The sequence below is a fragment of the Corvus moneduloides genome, chromosome 29, assembly GCF_009650955.1.
Source record: "Corvus moneduloides isolate bCorMon1 chromosome 29, bCorMon1.pri, whole genome shotgun sequence".
Taxonomy (NCBI): domain Eukaryota; kingdom Metazoa; phylum Chordata; class Aves; order Passeriformes; family Corvidae; genus Corvus; species Corvus moneduloides.
Window position 1 is genome coordinate 2,286,350 of NC_045504.1, and position 13,696 is coordinate 2,300,045.

Here is a 13,696-nt window from a genome sequence, read left to right on the forward strand (position 1 = left end):
TTCAGGCTTTCCCCCAATCCTGGCTGTGTCCCAGCGGTTCCGTGGCCGCAGGCAGCGGGCTCAGGGTGACTCACTCCTTCCTCCAGCTCCGTGGGATTTTCCACGGCGTGGCTCAGCCCCGGGAGGTGTTTTTTTGGGAGAAGACTGAACAAAACAGCTCCTGGATGTCCCTCCCGGTCATCCTGCCTGGCTTGGGGAGGTTTCAGGGTGCTTTAGGTCAGAACAGGGGTGATTTTCTGAGCCCAGTGTGGGGCATGCGTGGGCACGAGGTGCCTTGGGTGACACCAGGTTTGGGGGGGGGGACATAAAAGCCAGAGCGTGTCCCCAGTGTCCACCCGGAGACCCTCAGCCCCCCGGGATGTGGGTGAGCCCGTGCTGGGGGGGGGGGGGGCTGCACTGCAGAGCTCAACCCGAGCCCCCCCAGGATCCCCACGGAGCCCCGGGGCAGCGGACAGGCAGCGATTCCCTGGACACGCCACCCTGGGATGGGGCTGGGATTTGGGAATCACGGGGCTCCCCCATCCCGGGCAGGTCGGGGCTGGTTTGGGAAAGGTCCCTCAGCTGCTCTCCGGCTTTCCAGAGAAAGAATCCCGGGAGAAAAGACCCCACAAAGTAGGGCAGAGCTGGCGGACCCCGACAGAGCCGGTCCCCACGCCCCCAGCTCCTCCCTCAGCCCCCTCAGGTCCTTCCAGCATCTCCAAACTTTTCCCTGCCCCTTCTCAGACCCTTTAAAAAGAGCCCCCGGCGCTTCTGCCCCTCCCAGTAATTCCCACCACCTTTCTTCTCGCTACTGGGGAGACGAGCTTCAGGCTTGGGGGTTACTTCTGCCAAAATGTAAAGAGCTCCCCGACCTGGGGAGATGCCGAGAGGGGTTTGGGGAGGTTTCACATCCCCCTGAGCGTCAGAACATCCGGAGCTTTGTCCCCTGTGTTTGTCACCCTGGTCCCTGCAGCAGCCGAGGGTTGAGGGGGCTGGGGGACACTCGGGGGCTTTGTCAGGCCTCGCCCCAGGGCTGGGGGTTGGAAACCGTTCCTGGTGTTCTCCACAGCTCCAGGACACGTGCCCGGGCCACGCAGCCACCAAAATAGCTCCGTTACACAACGGCGCGTTGGGACGCGCCGCCCTCGCCGTTAGGAAACAGAAATCGCTGCCAGGAGACTGGAAAACAGAAAAAAAAAAACCCAGCACAACCCCGGCACGACACCACCCCCGCGGCCAAACCCCGCTCGGCCCCAGACACCCCTCGGGATGCTGCCAAACACACCGCGGGTGGCACCTGGCACCACCTGCCCGGTGGGATGCGGTGCCCACCGGGACATCCTGAGTCCCGAGGGATTCTCCCGGGCCTGGTGGTCCCTGTCCAGCTCCAGGGGCGCATTTTGTTCCTTCTGACCCAAACCAGCCCCCTGGGTGGGTGGGAGGGCCGGGGCAGCTCCCGGGATTTCCTTTCTCCTCCTTTTCTCCTCCTTTTCTCCTTTTCCGGCCGTGTCCGGGCAGGCTCGGGATGGTCGGTGCCTCCCCGGCCGGGTGTGTCCCAGGCGGGGCTATAAATGCCAGGGCCTGACGCCGGCTCCCCTTCCGCCCTGCCCGTCCTCCTCTGTCCCGTCTGAGCTCTCGGTGAGTTGCTTTTTTCCCCCTTCTGTTCCCTCTCCAGATGCTCTCCAGATGTTGCCCAGGCGCAGCTGCCCCATCCCACAGCGGTGTCCCCTGGCAGGGGCTTTTCCCCGGGGCGGAGCGGGCGGTTCCTGCTGCAGGTGCCGAGCTGGGAATCTGGATTTCACCTGGAAAAGCACCTGAGCCCCTTCCCTGCCCGGCCTGGGCAGGAGGGGGCTGTGGTCCCCCCCCATTTTTCCCTCTGTTTTGGAGGTTGCTCAGCCCGGCCGGGAGCGGGAGGGTGGAATTAGGGAGGGAACGGTGAATCCCGGGATGTGCTGGGGGCTGGGAGGGGCTGTTCCCCCCTGGCACGGAGGTGTCTGGGGATGCCAAACTCCTCTGTCCCCTCCTTGTGTCCCCAGGCTTGCCGCTGTCCCCATGGCGTGTCCCCTGGAGCAGGCGCTGGCCGTGATGGTCGCCACCTTCCACAAGTACTCGGGCAAGGAGGGGGACAAGTACAAGCTCAGCAAGACCGAGCTTAAGGAGCTGCTGATGAAGGAGCTGCCGAGCTTCAGCGTGAGTGCCGCATCCCGCGGGCAACTCCGGGATCCGGGGACGTGCAAACCTCGATTTTAATCCCCCCCCCCCCCCCCCCCCCTTTTCCCCTGGGCAGAAAGAAACCAGCGAGGCGAGTTTACAGAAACTCATGAGCAACCTGGACTGCAACAGCGACAGCGAGGTGGACTTCCAGGAGTACGTGACCTTCCTGGCCTGCATGGCCATGATGTGCAATGACTTCTTCCAGGACCTCCCGGACAAGATGCCGCGCAGGAAGTGAGGGCAGGGCGCTGCCACCGCCCCGGGACCCTCCCGTTGTCCTCCCGATGCCATTTCAATAAATTTTGATTTAAACGAAGCGTTTTGCCCCGGGGGTCTCTCTCCCCGGGCCGGGGGTGTTGTCGCTCGGGTGAAGCCCCCGTTCCCCCTCCGCGGGCGCCGGACCGGGAGCGATTCCAGGCTGGATCCGCCTCTGTCCCGGGGTGGATGCTGCGTTCCCCGAGGCCTCATAAACCGCCCCGGGGCCGCTCCCTGGCAGCCGCGTGGGGCTGAGTCAGCCCTGCCCGGCCGCTCCTGCCCTGCGTTCCCAGGAGCTGTTCACATCCACGCAGGGCGAGGCGGAGCTCCCGCAGGGATTAACGGCTCCGAGCTGGAATTGTGACCCTCACGCAGGGTCGGGGTCTGTCCCTCACCGGCCGCCCCGCGGGGCAGGACCTGTCGCGATGTCACCGCGGGACGCTTGTCCCTTCCCCAGCCCCGCTCCCGCGGGGTTTCGCTGCGCTCCTGCCCGGGGTGGGGTTGTGCGGAGCAGCCGGTGCTCCGGGCCAGCCCTGCCGTGACCGCCGAGCCCATCCCGCCCGCGGCTCCGCGGCTCCGTTCCTCCCCCGGTGCCCTTTTCCACCCTCAGTGAAAAGCTTCGCCATCCTGCGGGATCCAGATGTGCGACACGCCCCTTCCAGATGTGGCTGTGCGCCCTCCACCAGCGTCATCCTCAGCTCGGGGATGCTCCCAGGGGCACCGGCGATGCCACGAAGGGACAGGACAAGAGGGAACAGCCGCAGGCTGTGCCAGGGGAGGCTCGGGCTGGACACCAGGAGGGATTTCCTCCTGGAAAGGGCGGTCAGGCCTTGGCAGGGGCTGCCCAGGGAGGTTTGGAGTTGCCATCCCTGGAGACGTCCGAGGAATTCCTGGACGCTGGTCTGGGTGACCAGGTGGGGATTGGTCAAAGGTTGGACTCCATGCTCTTGGGGGGCTTTTCCAGCCTCAATGATCCTGGAATCTGCATCCCTCCCCACTGACAGGGATCCACCCTGAATCCATCCCCACTGATGGGAATCCCTCCCCACTGACAGGGATCCACCCTGAATCCCTCCCCGATCACAGGAATCCACCCTTCATCCCTCCCCGCTCACAGGAATCCACCCTTCATCCCTCCCCACTCACAGGGGTCCACCCTGAATCCCTCCCCACTGACAGGGATCCACCCTGAATCCCTCCCCACTCACAGGGGTCCACCCTGAATCCCTCCCCACCCTGCCCCAAGCCCTGGGGCTGCACCCGGAGCACTCCCAGCCCCTTGGCTGCACCCACGCACGGGGCAGGTGCCAATCCCCCGGTGGCTCCTGCCCCCAGGTCCCAAAGCAGAGCTCTCCCAGTGTTTGGACAAGCGCGTTCCGGGGAATTTTGGGCAGCAAATGGCAGCAGGAGGCCCCACGGTGAGCGCCTGGCCCTCCTTCCCTCCCCACATGGCCTGGCCACGCCCTCACCTGTCCCATGGCACACACGTGTCCTTGTCCCTCTCCCCACATGGCCCAGCCGTGCCCTCACCCATCCCCAGGCCTGTCCCAACCTGACGGGTCACCCGTGTCCCTCTGCCCAGCCCACGCGTGTCCCCTGCCTGGCGAGGACGCGCCCGTCTCCAACCCAAAACCTGTCCCTTTGTCTCCCTCTTTTGCAATTTTCTGTTCTACTGGCACCAGTTCCTCGTGCTCGGGGATGACGAGGCTGGCGGGAGATGTTTCACCATCGCTGTCCTTCCCACTTCCCAAAAGTCTTAATGACCATCGTCGGGCCGGACTCGGGGTGGAGGCTCCTCACCAGCCCCCTCCAGACACTCAGGGTTTTGTAGCTCCTTCTGGGAACTGGGAACACTGGGACGTGGGCCCCAACACTGTGGGGACAGCTGGGAGTGGGCAGCGTTTGCCAATGCCCTGGGTTATCGTCGGGCAGCAATTCCAGCTGCCGGGAAGTGCCACCTCCCAGGACCAGCTGGCAGAGTTCCGACACACCGGCGTGCCCGGATTTGTACCCAGGATTGACTCGCTGGAGCGGCGATTCAGGGGGAATGTCCTCATGGAGGGGTGGGATGTGCTGGCCATCCCTGGCACCCGCCCAGCGGCCAAATCCACCAAAACATCAGTGACAAACCATGCCCCCCACTGGGTAAAACCAGCGTCACCCCAGTGGAGACCCTCACCCAGAGAAGCTCCTTTCCATTATCTCCATCAACCACTGCGGGAACATTCCAGAAAAGCCCCTGTGCCATCACTGACCCCCGAGGCCGCCCCCTCATAAATGTCATTTTTGGTGTTTCCTTGTTTTGCCTGACGGATTTGGGCCTTCCCCTCCCTCGGTAACAGTTCCTGGAGCCGGGTGAGGAATCCGCACCTGGGCGTGCTGTGCTGCCTTGCACAATTCCCGGGGTTATTGCCCCGGAGGGAATTGAGGCTGTCACAGACAGAGCTCAGGGAGGGTATAAAAGGTGCAGTCCCCACCTCGGCATCACTCGATCCTCCTGCTCCGCTCCTGCCGTGCGTCCTCTGAAGAGCCCAGAACTCCTCCAAGGTGAGCAGCTCCTTCCAGACGGCGCTGGATGAGCGGCCGGTCCCTCTCCTCGGGTTCCATTAAATGTTGTGCCGTTTGTCCCTTCCCAGCAGGATGAAAACCGACCTGGAGCTGGCCCTGGAATGCGCCATCAACATCTACCATCAGTATGCGATGCGGCGGCCCATCGATGACTACCTCAGCAAGAACGAGTTCTCCAAGCTGCTCAAGGAGACAGCCCAGCCTTTCCTCCAGAACACGCTGCCGGTGAGATCCCGGAGCCGTGGAATGGGATGGGTGGGAAGGGACATGGAAGATCCTCTCATTCCAGGGATGTTGGGCAGGGACATCTCCCACTGTATTGGGATGCTCAGAGCTCATCCAATCCGGCCTTGGACACTTCCAGGGATGGAAGAGCCGAGCGCTGTGGGATCCTTGGGGATGGGGGTGGCCGGGAGCTTCCCAAAGGGAGGGAGGGTTTTTTGGGGTTCAGCCCCTGCTGGGTGATCCTCGTGCCACAGCTGGGGACAGGCAGGGTGACCCTGAGTGACTCTGCTCCCTGTTTGTCCCCCCACAGCCCAACACGACCACCGACAACTACATCAACCAACTCTTCACCAAAGCCGACGCCAATCACGACGGCCGCCTCAAGTTCACCGAGTTCATGACCACGCTGAGCCTCGTGGCCATCGATGCCCACAACAGGTCCCATGAGGGCCCTGGGCATGACCACGGCCATGGGCATGACCACGGCCACGACCATGGTCATGACCACGGGCACGGGCCCGAGCATGGCCACGGCCACCGTCACTGAAACTGAAGCGTCTCCTGGGGTGGCTGAGCCATGGGACTCCGTGTCCCCAGGAGGCTCAGCCCGTGCCCGTAACCAAACCTTTGTCACCTGCTTCTATTTCGTGGCACTGAAATAAAATCTCTTCCTTTGAGCACCAAATCCATCCGTGTTCCATGTCCTGGGGTCTCTGGGGAGGGGGTGACGCCCACCCACTCTGTGGTTAAACACAGACTGAATGGTGGCACGGGGGGACTGGGCAGAATGGGGGGGTCAGGATTAGCGACTGGGGGGTCCCCACTGAGCAGCACAGGCTGTGCGGGCTCCTGGAGTGTGTCACATCCCAGGGTCACCCCAATGCCTTCCCAGACCTTGACAGGAAGGGAGGGAGCACCCCGGGAGTCTGGGGGGGTCCTGGGTAGGGGTAGCTCGGGGCTGCACAGGAGCATTCCCAGCCCTGCTTGTCCCAGCCCCTCTTTGGACCAGGTCCGGGATGTGCCAGGGGCAGAGCAGAGCTGGGGGGTCCTTCCCCAGGTCTCTGCCAAGGGACTGGGACTGGAGGTGTCGCATTCTGGGGGTGTCACATGCCAGGGGTGCCACATCCCAAGGGTGCCACTTCCCAGGCGTGCTTCAGATGTTTTTGTAACTCCCAAAACAACCCGACAACCCCAGCAGAGCAAAGAACGAGGCCGAGGGGCTCCGGGGGCTCCGGGGGCTCCATCCCGGGAGCTGCTCAGAGGAGTGGCTGCTCTGCAGAATGAGTCCAACATTTCACGGTGTGGGGACACATCCCCCAGGTCACAACACATCCCCCAGCTCACGACACATCTAAAAGCCACTGTGGGCTCCTGGGGACAGAAACAGGAGTGGAAAAGAACTCCTGGATCCGTCGGTGAGGGGACACAGAGTGGGAAACCCCCAGGCTCAGGAGGCTCCGGCATTTCCAACATCAGCCGAAACCAGGAGCCCGTCCTGGATGAAGCCAGGGGGGTTTTGGGTGGTTCACTCGGTGACACAGCGAGGTTTCGCGTGGTTACTCAGTGACACGGGACATCTCTGACTTCGGGGAGCAGCCCTTGTCCCCCGAGATGCCACTCACTGTCACCCCGGTGCCACTTGGGCATCGCTCCCCTTGCAGGATTGGGCATCATGAGCCGCCTCCTCCACAGATTTTAGGGGAAAACTGGGAAAGTTGGGCAAGAGGCTGCGTGCGAGGGCTGCACAAGCGCACCAGAGCTTTCCCTGCCAGCTGAGGAACGAGGAGGCAATTTGGGATGGGTGACAATCCATAAAGAGCAAGGCCGGGAAACAAAAGAAGCAAGGAATGAGTCAGGGATACCGGAATCCAACCCGTGCTGTGCCCTGGGGGCATACAGGAGCATCCTCGAACAGGAATGGGCACCCCTGGTTTGGCTGCTCCTTGCCTCTTCCTCGTACCCATTGTCTGATTTTAAATCTCATTGTCTGATTTTAAATCTCATTGTCTCCTCCTGACACGGAGATGACAATCACAAAACACGAGGTGGTTCCTGCACCAGCCAGAAAAGACCCTGACCTTGGGTTTTCTCCTGGTTTTGTGGCCAGTTTCCTCCAGAAAAATCTCTGCAGTGAGAGCAGAAGTCTGGTACAAATAGAAAACAATGGAAAATATTCTGGAAAACAAGTTATAAAATGCGGATGCTGCGCTGTCTTGGGTGGTGTCCAACCAGTTGGCATTGTAGAGGACAGATCCCATTGAGAACACATCCAGGGGACAAAGTTTTCCCTGTTTTTCTGTGAAACAGCCCCATTTGCTCCCACGCTAGAAGGAAACCGTGCAAATTTTTTGTTGCGTTGCAGAACTCCCCATGTTTTGGCAATTTCTGCCCCAACGGCCTTGCCCTTGACGTCGAGGTGTGACAAACCCAGGGTTTTTCCCTTCCCTGAGCCCTGTCAGTGATGATGGAGGGGACAAGGACAACATTTCCAAAGCCTGGTGGGTGCAACCAGGAACTGAGCGTAGGAATGAAGCTGGGAGGGGCTCAGCAGTTCCCACCTGGCAATTTCCAGGTGCGGGAAATGTGAACTCAAGCTGATGCTTGTGGCAGGTGTGTCACCAGCTCTGATGAAAGAGGACCTCAGACAGGTATAAAAGGGCTGATCCAGGCTCCTGGGTCACACCGACAGATCCATTCCCTGCAAACCCTCCTCGGAGACCAGGGTGAGTAGGACAGCGATGGTCCTTGCAGGGAAAGCGATGGGGGAGGAGCAGTTTGGGATGTGGCCTGGGCCCAGAGCGATGGATTCTACTCGGGGTAGAGCAGGAGGTTGGTTTGGGTTGGAAAATGAGCGCGAATTAACGGCATTTTGGTGCCGTCTTGGGTGGAGGCACCATGAGTTCTGTGTCCCCGGCCCTAAATCCCCTCGCTGGCGGTGCCACAGTGGCCTGACCCTGCCTCCCTCACCTGAGAAATGTCTCCAGGTGTGTCAGGACAAGCTGCTTCCTTGGCAAAGCTGAAAGTGGAGCTGTGACCCAGCAATATCCCGAAATCCCCTCATTTCCCGCTCCACACCAAGGAGCTGAGGGTGCCCCTGGGCTCGGCCCCAGCAGGACGAAGCTCCGGCTGTGGCTCCTGCTGATTTTCCTGTCGCAGCTTTGAGGTTTGTCCCCGGTTGCTGCAGGTACCTCCGGAGCTCAGCCATGTCCTCCAGCACCCACAGCCACGCCGGGAGCCGGCAATTCCCCGGGAACTGCACCCTGGAGAAGGCCCTGCAGACCGTGGTGGATATTTTCCACCGCTACAGCATCCGCCAGGGCGAGCTCGACCTCCTCAACTTCAACGACTTCAAGACGCTGCTGACGGAGCAGGCGCCGTCCTTCCTGACGGCCTGTGTGAGTGCCAGAGGGACGATCCCAGAGCGGTGATCCCGGAGGGATGGGGCTCAGGAGGCCTCTGGGGGATGGGGAGCAGCCCCGCCGTGGTTGTGGGGCCAGGACGGGGGTTTCTGATCACACCCAGCTTGGGGTCACCCGCGCTCTTCTTCCTGCTGTGGGGTTTGGGACAAAATCCTGTCCCCTCTGGGGTTTAACGTGGGGCTAAAGGCAAGGGAGGGGAGGGTCAGGACATCCTGCAGCTTCCAAACCTTTCCCAGGGCAGGGAAGGATGCACAGGGGTGGAGCCAAGGAGGGGATGTGACCCCTCCTCCTGTCCCCAATTTCAGGACAGGAACAAACATGGCTACATGAACGAGCTCTTCCAAGAGACCGACCTGAACAAGGACAGTGAGCTGAGCTTTGAGGAGTTCACCATCGTGCTGAGCAAGGTGGCCGATGACGCCCATCGCATCAGCCACGGCTCTGACCGCTGCGGGCCGGACCAGGACTGAGCCTGGACACGGAAAACTGGGAAAAGGAAGCTTTAGGAATTGGGCTGCTGTAGGAACTGGGCTCTGTCTGCTCTCTGCCTGCTTGGGACAGCCCCACTCATGAGACAATAAAGCATCGCTTGAAATTCTCCGAGTCTTTCTCGTCTCCTCATCCATCCCACGCGTGGGAGGGTGGGATCTCACCGCCTGCGGGATCACCCTGGGGTGACAGAGCTGCTGCTCCCTCTCCCCACAACAGCCACTCTCCTGCCCTTAAAAGTGTGTTTTGAAGGAGTTTTGCAACTCCAGCCTCGGGGTGTCCCTGCAGGTCCTCAGGCACAGCCAACCCTGGGTACCTCCCAGCAGCTCCTGGGCTGCTCCTGCTCCGGCTCATGGATCCCTGCCTGAGCCTGGGCCTTGGGGACAGGGCTGTGGCACAGCTGGACAGGGAGGTTCCCTTTCAAGGACACCTGCAGAGCCACCAAAGCGGTGCCAGCACCTGTCCCTGTGACCCTCAGCACTGCCCTTGTCCCCGGGCACTTCGGTGCCTGCACTGACCACTCCCAGCCTGGGCGCTCATCCCTGGCTCCAGCCACTGTCCCACCTTGGAAACCCCTGGCCACCCCCTGTACCCCATCCTTGCCCCCCTGCCACCTCCAGGCTGATAAAAGTGACCCAAAGAGGTTTCCTGAAATTGCACCAAAACCCTGCAACGCCGCGGCCCGTCCCGGACACCACGTTGTGAAACGTCCCCGACATCTCCAGATGTTCTGTGCACCAGAACCCTCCTGTTGTGAAACCAGAGCACCCCCACCAGCAAGGGCTGGGGGCTGGGGGGCTGCTGGGAATGGAATCACAGAATCCCAGGATCATTTCAGCTGGGAAAGACCTCCAGGATCGAGTCCGACCTGTGCCCAGTCCCCATCTGGTCACCCAGACCAGCGTCCAGTCATTTCTTGGACACCTCCAGGGATGGGAACTCCAAACCTCCCTGGCCTGACTGCCTTTTCCATGAGGAAATTCCAGCTAAAAGACCAGGGCTGCAGCTCCTGGCACGGTGGTGGCCCATATCAGCTCCTCTGGAGCTCCTGAACTCACCTCAGGCCTGTCTGGGACCTTGTTTCAGCCTCCACTTCGTGTCCGAGACCCACCCGAGGCCGGGCGGGTTAAACAAACCCCCCCTGAACGGGTGTGCTGAGTCAGCAGGCAGCTCATTTTAATGAGGAAACACTGGAAAATCTCGTTTTGCTCACAAACTTGGCAGCTCTGAGCTGCCAGGCCTCTGCCACGCCAAGAAACAACACGAAAAGCCACAAAGCGAGGACAGAGCCCTGAAAAGTGTGTGGGGGGGGAATAAAAAAATACTGCACCTTTCAGCCACACCCGGGCTCTGCAGCTCCGGGCACACCTGGGGCGGGGAGAAGCCACCTTTGGTGCAGATGAAATGGAGCTCCTGGAGCTCGGCCAGGCTGGGAACACGCCCGGATCATCTTTCATGGAGAGCTGGTTGCTGCAGGCAGGGGACGGTCCCTCCGTGCCACCTCTGTCCCAGTGTCACACAGACAGCCCTGCCCGCGCCGCCAGGACCGGGTGGCACTCGGTGTTCTGGTCTGGTGAGGGGTCAAAGGTTGGACTCCGTGATTTTGGAGGTCTTCTCCAGCCTCAGGGATCCTGGGAAGCTGTGGGACACTGGGATGCACCAGGGGTGGGGACATTTTGGGGACAAGCAGCGATGAAGCAGGGCAGGAACGGTGCTGTGGGTGCCCTTCACCCCCTGGCATTGGAAAACAGCCCCGGCAAGGATGAAAATCGGGTGGCAAGGAAGAATCCTGAGGGAAGGCGCTTTTGCCAAGAGCTGGCGGAGAATCACAGCCCCGGCAGCAGGTGAGGGGACAGGGCCACCCCCACCTGAGCCCGTGGCACCCCGAGCTTGCGGGAAAAGCCACAGAGCCCCTTTTTAGGGAACTACCCTGGAGCCTTGAGCAACGGCAGCGGTGTCATGGGGACTGGCTGGAGCGGGATGAAACGGGGACGTTTCACAACGCGCCACGGCCCGGCTATAAGAGACACCGGCGTGGCACCGGCCCCCCGCCCGCCCCAGGGGACCTCGCTACTGTGACAAGATGAGCAAGGCAAGTTCTGGTGGGCGCTGAAGGTCTCTGTGCTCTTTTCCAGGTCATTGGAGGTGTGAGGATCCACCGGGAGCATCTCCTCGCTGTTGCTTGCAGAGCAAAACCATCTCAGCCCGTGAGGGGAGAGGTTTTCTCCTGGGAGAGGTTCCTGACCACCGAAGAGGCTCCTGGAAGTCAGATCTCGTGCTCTGAATCTCTCCAGAGGGTTTTGGGGTGTTATCCCCTGCTCTGTGTCCCTACAGAGGGTTTTTGGGGTGTTATCAGCTGCTCTGGTTGGTTTATCAGCAGTGCCAGGCTTAGACAAGGCCCATTTTGGGGGCAAATCAGCTCTCAGCTCTCATTTGTAGGTGCACAGGGCAGAGGCTGCAACGTCCTTCAGTCTCCTTGGAGGAAACTCCAACAGCTCCAATTCATCCCCAAAAAGGAACGGCTGAACCCGCACCGGCTCTGTCCCAGTCCCACGCGAGGCCGGGGCCGGTTATCCCACATTTTCCTGATGTTTTTTGGTGTGACCATTTCTCTTCCAGGCCTCGCAGACCCAGGAGCCGCTCTCGGAGCTGGAGAAGGCCATGGACGTCATCATCGACGTCTTCCACCAGTACTCCAGGCGGGAGGGGGACAGGGACACCCTGACCAAGAAGGAGCTCAAGCTGATGATTGAGAAGCAGCTGGCGAATTACCTGAAGGTGAGGGGAGCCAGGGCTGGGTTCTCCACACAGGGCTGGATCCCAGTGCCTGGATGTCCCCAGGGTTTGGATTCACCCCCTTCCCACTCTGCTCTCCTGCCCAACCACCCCACTCCAAACATTCTCCGTGAAGGAAACCCTCACAGCCCTGGGTGAACCTGCAGCCCCTCATCCCCTTCTCTGCAAGAATCAGGATCACGTTGTCCAAAATCCCCTTTTCCCCCTGGAAACCACACCAGAAACTCACCCCCAAAGCCCATTTTGGTTTTGGAACCCACTTTCCTAAATCCCAGGGAAAGTTTTTTCCGCCCAGGTGGGAATTTTGAGCTGCGAACGAGGGGACTTTGCCCTCACCTTGTCCCCTCCTCCTTCGCAGCACGTGAAGAGCAAGGCCACCATCGACCAGATCATGAAGGACCTGGACGTCAACAAGGACGCCCAGATCAGCTTTGGGGAGATGATGCTGCTGGTCACCCGTGTCACCTGTGCCACCCACGAGCACCTGCACGAGGTGGAGGACCAGCAGCAGCAGCAGCAGCAGCATCACCACCACCACCACCACTGAGGCACCCAGGCAGCGCTGCAGCTCCCGGTTTCCTCCCCTCCAAGGAATCTTTGAGCTTGGAGAAGGCTCCAAAGTCGAACTCAGCCTTAAACCGCCCCTCCCCGCCCACCTCCCTCCTCCCCTTCCTCCAAACGCGACGGTTTTGCTGCCAAATAAAGATTTGCCCCGAGGCTGCCGAAGCTCTCCTGTGTCTCTGTGGGTTTTCCTGGGCTTTTCTCTCTCCTTCAACCTGGCAAATCCACCTTTGGGACAGGCTGCAGATTCCCAGGGGTGGGGTGGATGCCTGGGAGTTTGGGATTGGCCGCAGCAGCCCCTCGTGACTCATGATGTGCTCCAGAGGTTGGGATTGCACCAGGATTTGACGGACTTTTGCATTTCCGACTGGAAAAAAACCCCCGTATTTTGGTCTGAAAACGCTCCACGGTCTCCTAAGCCCGAGTTGTGGCAGTGGGCAGGAGCTGGGAGGAAGGATGGGGAGGGATGAGCACTATTTTCTGGAGGAAAACCTTTTTTAGGGCATTTTTGCTCCATAGATGGGGGTGGACACGTTAAGTTTTGGGCAGCTGCGTTCTGTGTGGACATGAACAGGAAACAACCCCCATTCTTCACTCAAAACACCCCAAATTTGCACCAAAAAGGTTCATTTGTTATTAATCAGCTGCTTTCCAGAGGGAAAGGGCAGCTGGAAACATCAATGGAACTGCTGAGGAGCCCCCCAAGCCCCTGATTTCCAAACCCCTTTTGGGGCAGGAAAAGGACCAGTGGTGATTTCCCAAGGCTGACTCAGAGCCCTGCAATCGCCCAACTCCGGGAAAGAACCTTCCAGAAGCTTCCCCAAAGCAGCAGAGCTGAAGCAAGACCCCCCTCCCCCAGCCCCAGTTAACACAAGACCACCACAAGTTTGCTTCACCCCCAGGTTGCTTCAGCTTCCTCTGGAGCCGGTTTTGACACCCAAAATGTCAAACTCCTCCTAACGAGGTCAAATCTGCTGCAGGCCCAGGGTGCCCTCAGCTCTGCACCCCAAAAAGGGCCCGGAGCCCAATCCTGCAGCATTTTGGGGTCTCTGGAGCAGGAAGAGCCCCCACATCCCGTGGGGAGTGGAGAGGGCTCGGTGCCACCACCCTGCCAGGATAAATCTCAGCACCTCCAGGAACCGGGGCTGGCTCTGAGGATGCACCGGATTTGGGGACAAGGATTTGCAGCA

The 13,696-nt window shown here is 60.5% G+C and overlaps 4 protein-coding genes across 5 annotated transcripts; all 4 read left to right on the plus strand.

Moving 5' to 3' along the window:
• The first annotated feature begins 1,511 nt into the window (after positions 1 to 1,511).
• On the plus strand, positions 1,512 to 2,509 carry LOC116436294 (protein S100-A4-like). Its single transcript, XM_032093348.1, has 3 exons — positions 1,512 to 1,617; positions 2,016 to 2,169; positions 2,267 to 2,509. Exons 2-3 carry the CDS (start codon positions 2,032 to 2,034, stop codon positions 2,429 to 2,431), a joined length of 303 nt encoding a protein of 100 aa, XP_031949239.1. The 5' UTR covers positions 1,512 to 1,617; positions 2,016 to 2,031; the 3' UTR covers positions 2,432 to 2,509.
• Positions 2,510 to 4,925: 2,416 nt separating this feature from the next.
• Positions 4,926 to 5,928, plus strand: LOC116436265 (protein S100-A9-like). Of its 2 annotated transcripts, none has more exons than XM_032093318.1 (3): positions 4,926 to 4,995; positions 5,088 to 5,241; positions 5,552 to 5,928. In XM_032093318.1, exons 2-3 carry the CDS (start codon positions 5,089 to 5,091, stop codon positions 5,786 to 5,788), a joined length of 390 nt encoding a protein of 129 aa, XP_031949209.1. In that variant the 5' UTR covers positions 4,926 to 4,995; position 5,088; the 3' UTR covers positions 5,789 to 5,928. The 2 variants fall into 2 exon arrangements, with proteins under 2 accessions (XP_031949209.1, XP_031949210.1); XM_032093319.1 differs by having other exon boundaries at positions 4,930 to 4,995; positions 5,085 to 5,241.
• Positions 5,929 to 7,859: 1,931 nt separating this feature from the next.
• On the plus strand, positions 7,860 to 9,260 carry LOC116436278 (protein S100-A8-like). Its single transcript, XM_032093334.1, has 3 exons — positions 7,860 to 7,964; positions 8,426 to 8,636; positions 8,966 to 9,260. The coding sequence occupies exons 2-3, from the start codon at positions 8,445 to 8,447 to the stop codon at positions 9,128 to 9,130; spliced, it is 357 nt and encodes a 118-aa protein (XP_031949225.1). The 5' UTR covers positions 7,860 to 7,964; positions 8,426 to 8,444; the 3' UTR covers positions 9,131 to 9,260.
• A 1,899-nt stretch (positions 9,261 to 11,159) lies between these two features.
• LOC116436279 (protein MRP-126-like) lies at positions 11,160 to 12,671 on the plus strand. Its single transcript, XM_032093335.1, has 3 exons — positions 11,160 to 11,241; positions 11,769 to 11,927; positions 12,304 to 12,671. Exons 1-3 carry the CDS (start codon positions 11,233 to 11,235, stop codon positions 12,490 to 12,492), a joined length of 357 nt encoding a protein of 118 aa, XP_031949226.1. The 5' UTR covers positions 11,160 to 11,232; the 3' UTR covers positions 12,493 to 12,671.
• Positions 12,672 to 13,696: the final 1,025 nt, after the last annotated feature.

What these genes read in the sequence shown, in the direction of transcription:
- LOC116436265 (XM_032093318.1), top strand. Translation starts at nt 5,089, where the DNA reads ATGAAAACCGACCTGGAGCTGGCCCTGGAATGCGCCATCAACATCTAC. An exon ending in TCCTCCAGAACACGCTGCCG is followed by an intron (nt 5,242 to 5,551) that starts GTGAGATCCCGG and finishes GTCCCCCCACAG; the next exon opens with CCCAACACGACCACCGACAA.
- LOC116436294 (XM_032093348.1), top strand. Translation starts at nt 2,032, where the DNA reads ATGGCGTGTCCCCTGGAGCAGGCGCTGGCCGTGATGGTCGCCACCTTC. An exon ending in AGGAGCTGCCGAGCTTCAGC is followed by an intron (nt 2,170 to 2,266) that starts GTGAGTGCCGCA and finishes TCCCCTGGGCAG; the next exon opens with AAAGAAACCAGCGAGGCGAG.
- LOC116436279 (XM_032093335.1), top strand. An exon ending in AGCTGGCGAATTACCTGAAG is followed by an intron (nt 11,928 to 12,303) that starts GTGAGGGGAGCC and finishes CCTCCTTCGCAG; the next exon opens with CACGTGAAGAGCAAGGCCAC.
- LOC116436278 (XM_032093334.1), top strand. Translation starts at nt 8,445, where the DNA reads ATGTCCTCCAGCACCCACAGCCACGCCGGGAGCCGGCAATTCCCCGGG. An exon ending in CGTCCTTCCTGACGGCCTGT is followed by an intron (nt 8,637 to 8,965) that starts GTGAGTGCCAGA and finishes CCCCAATTTCAG; the next exon opens with GACAGGAACAAACATGGCTA.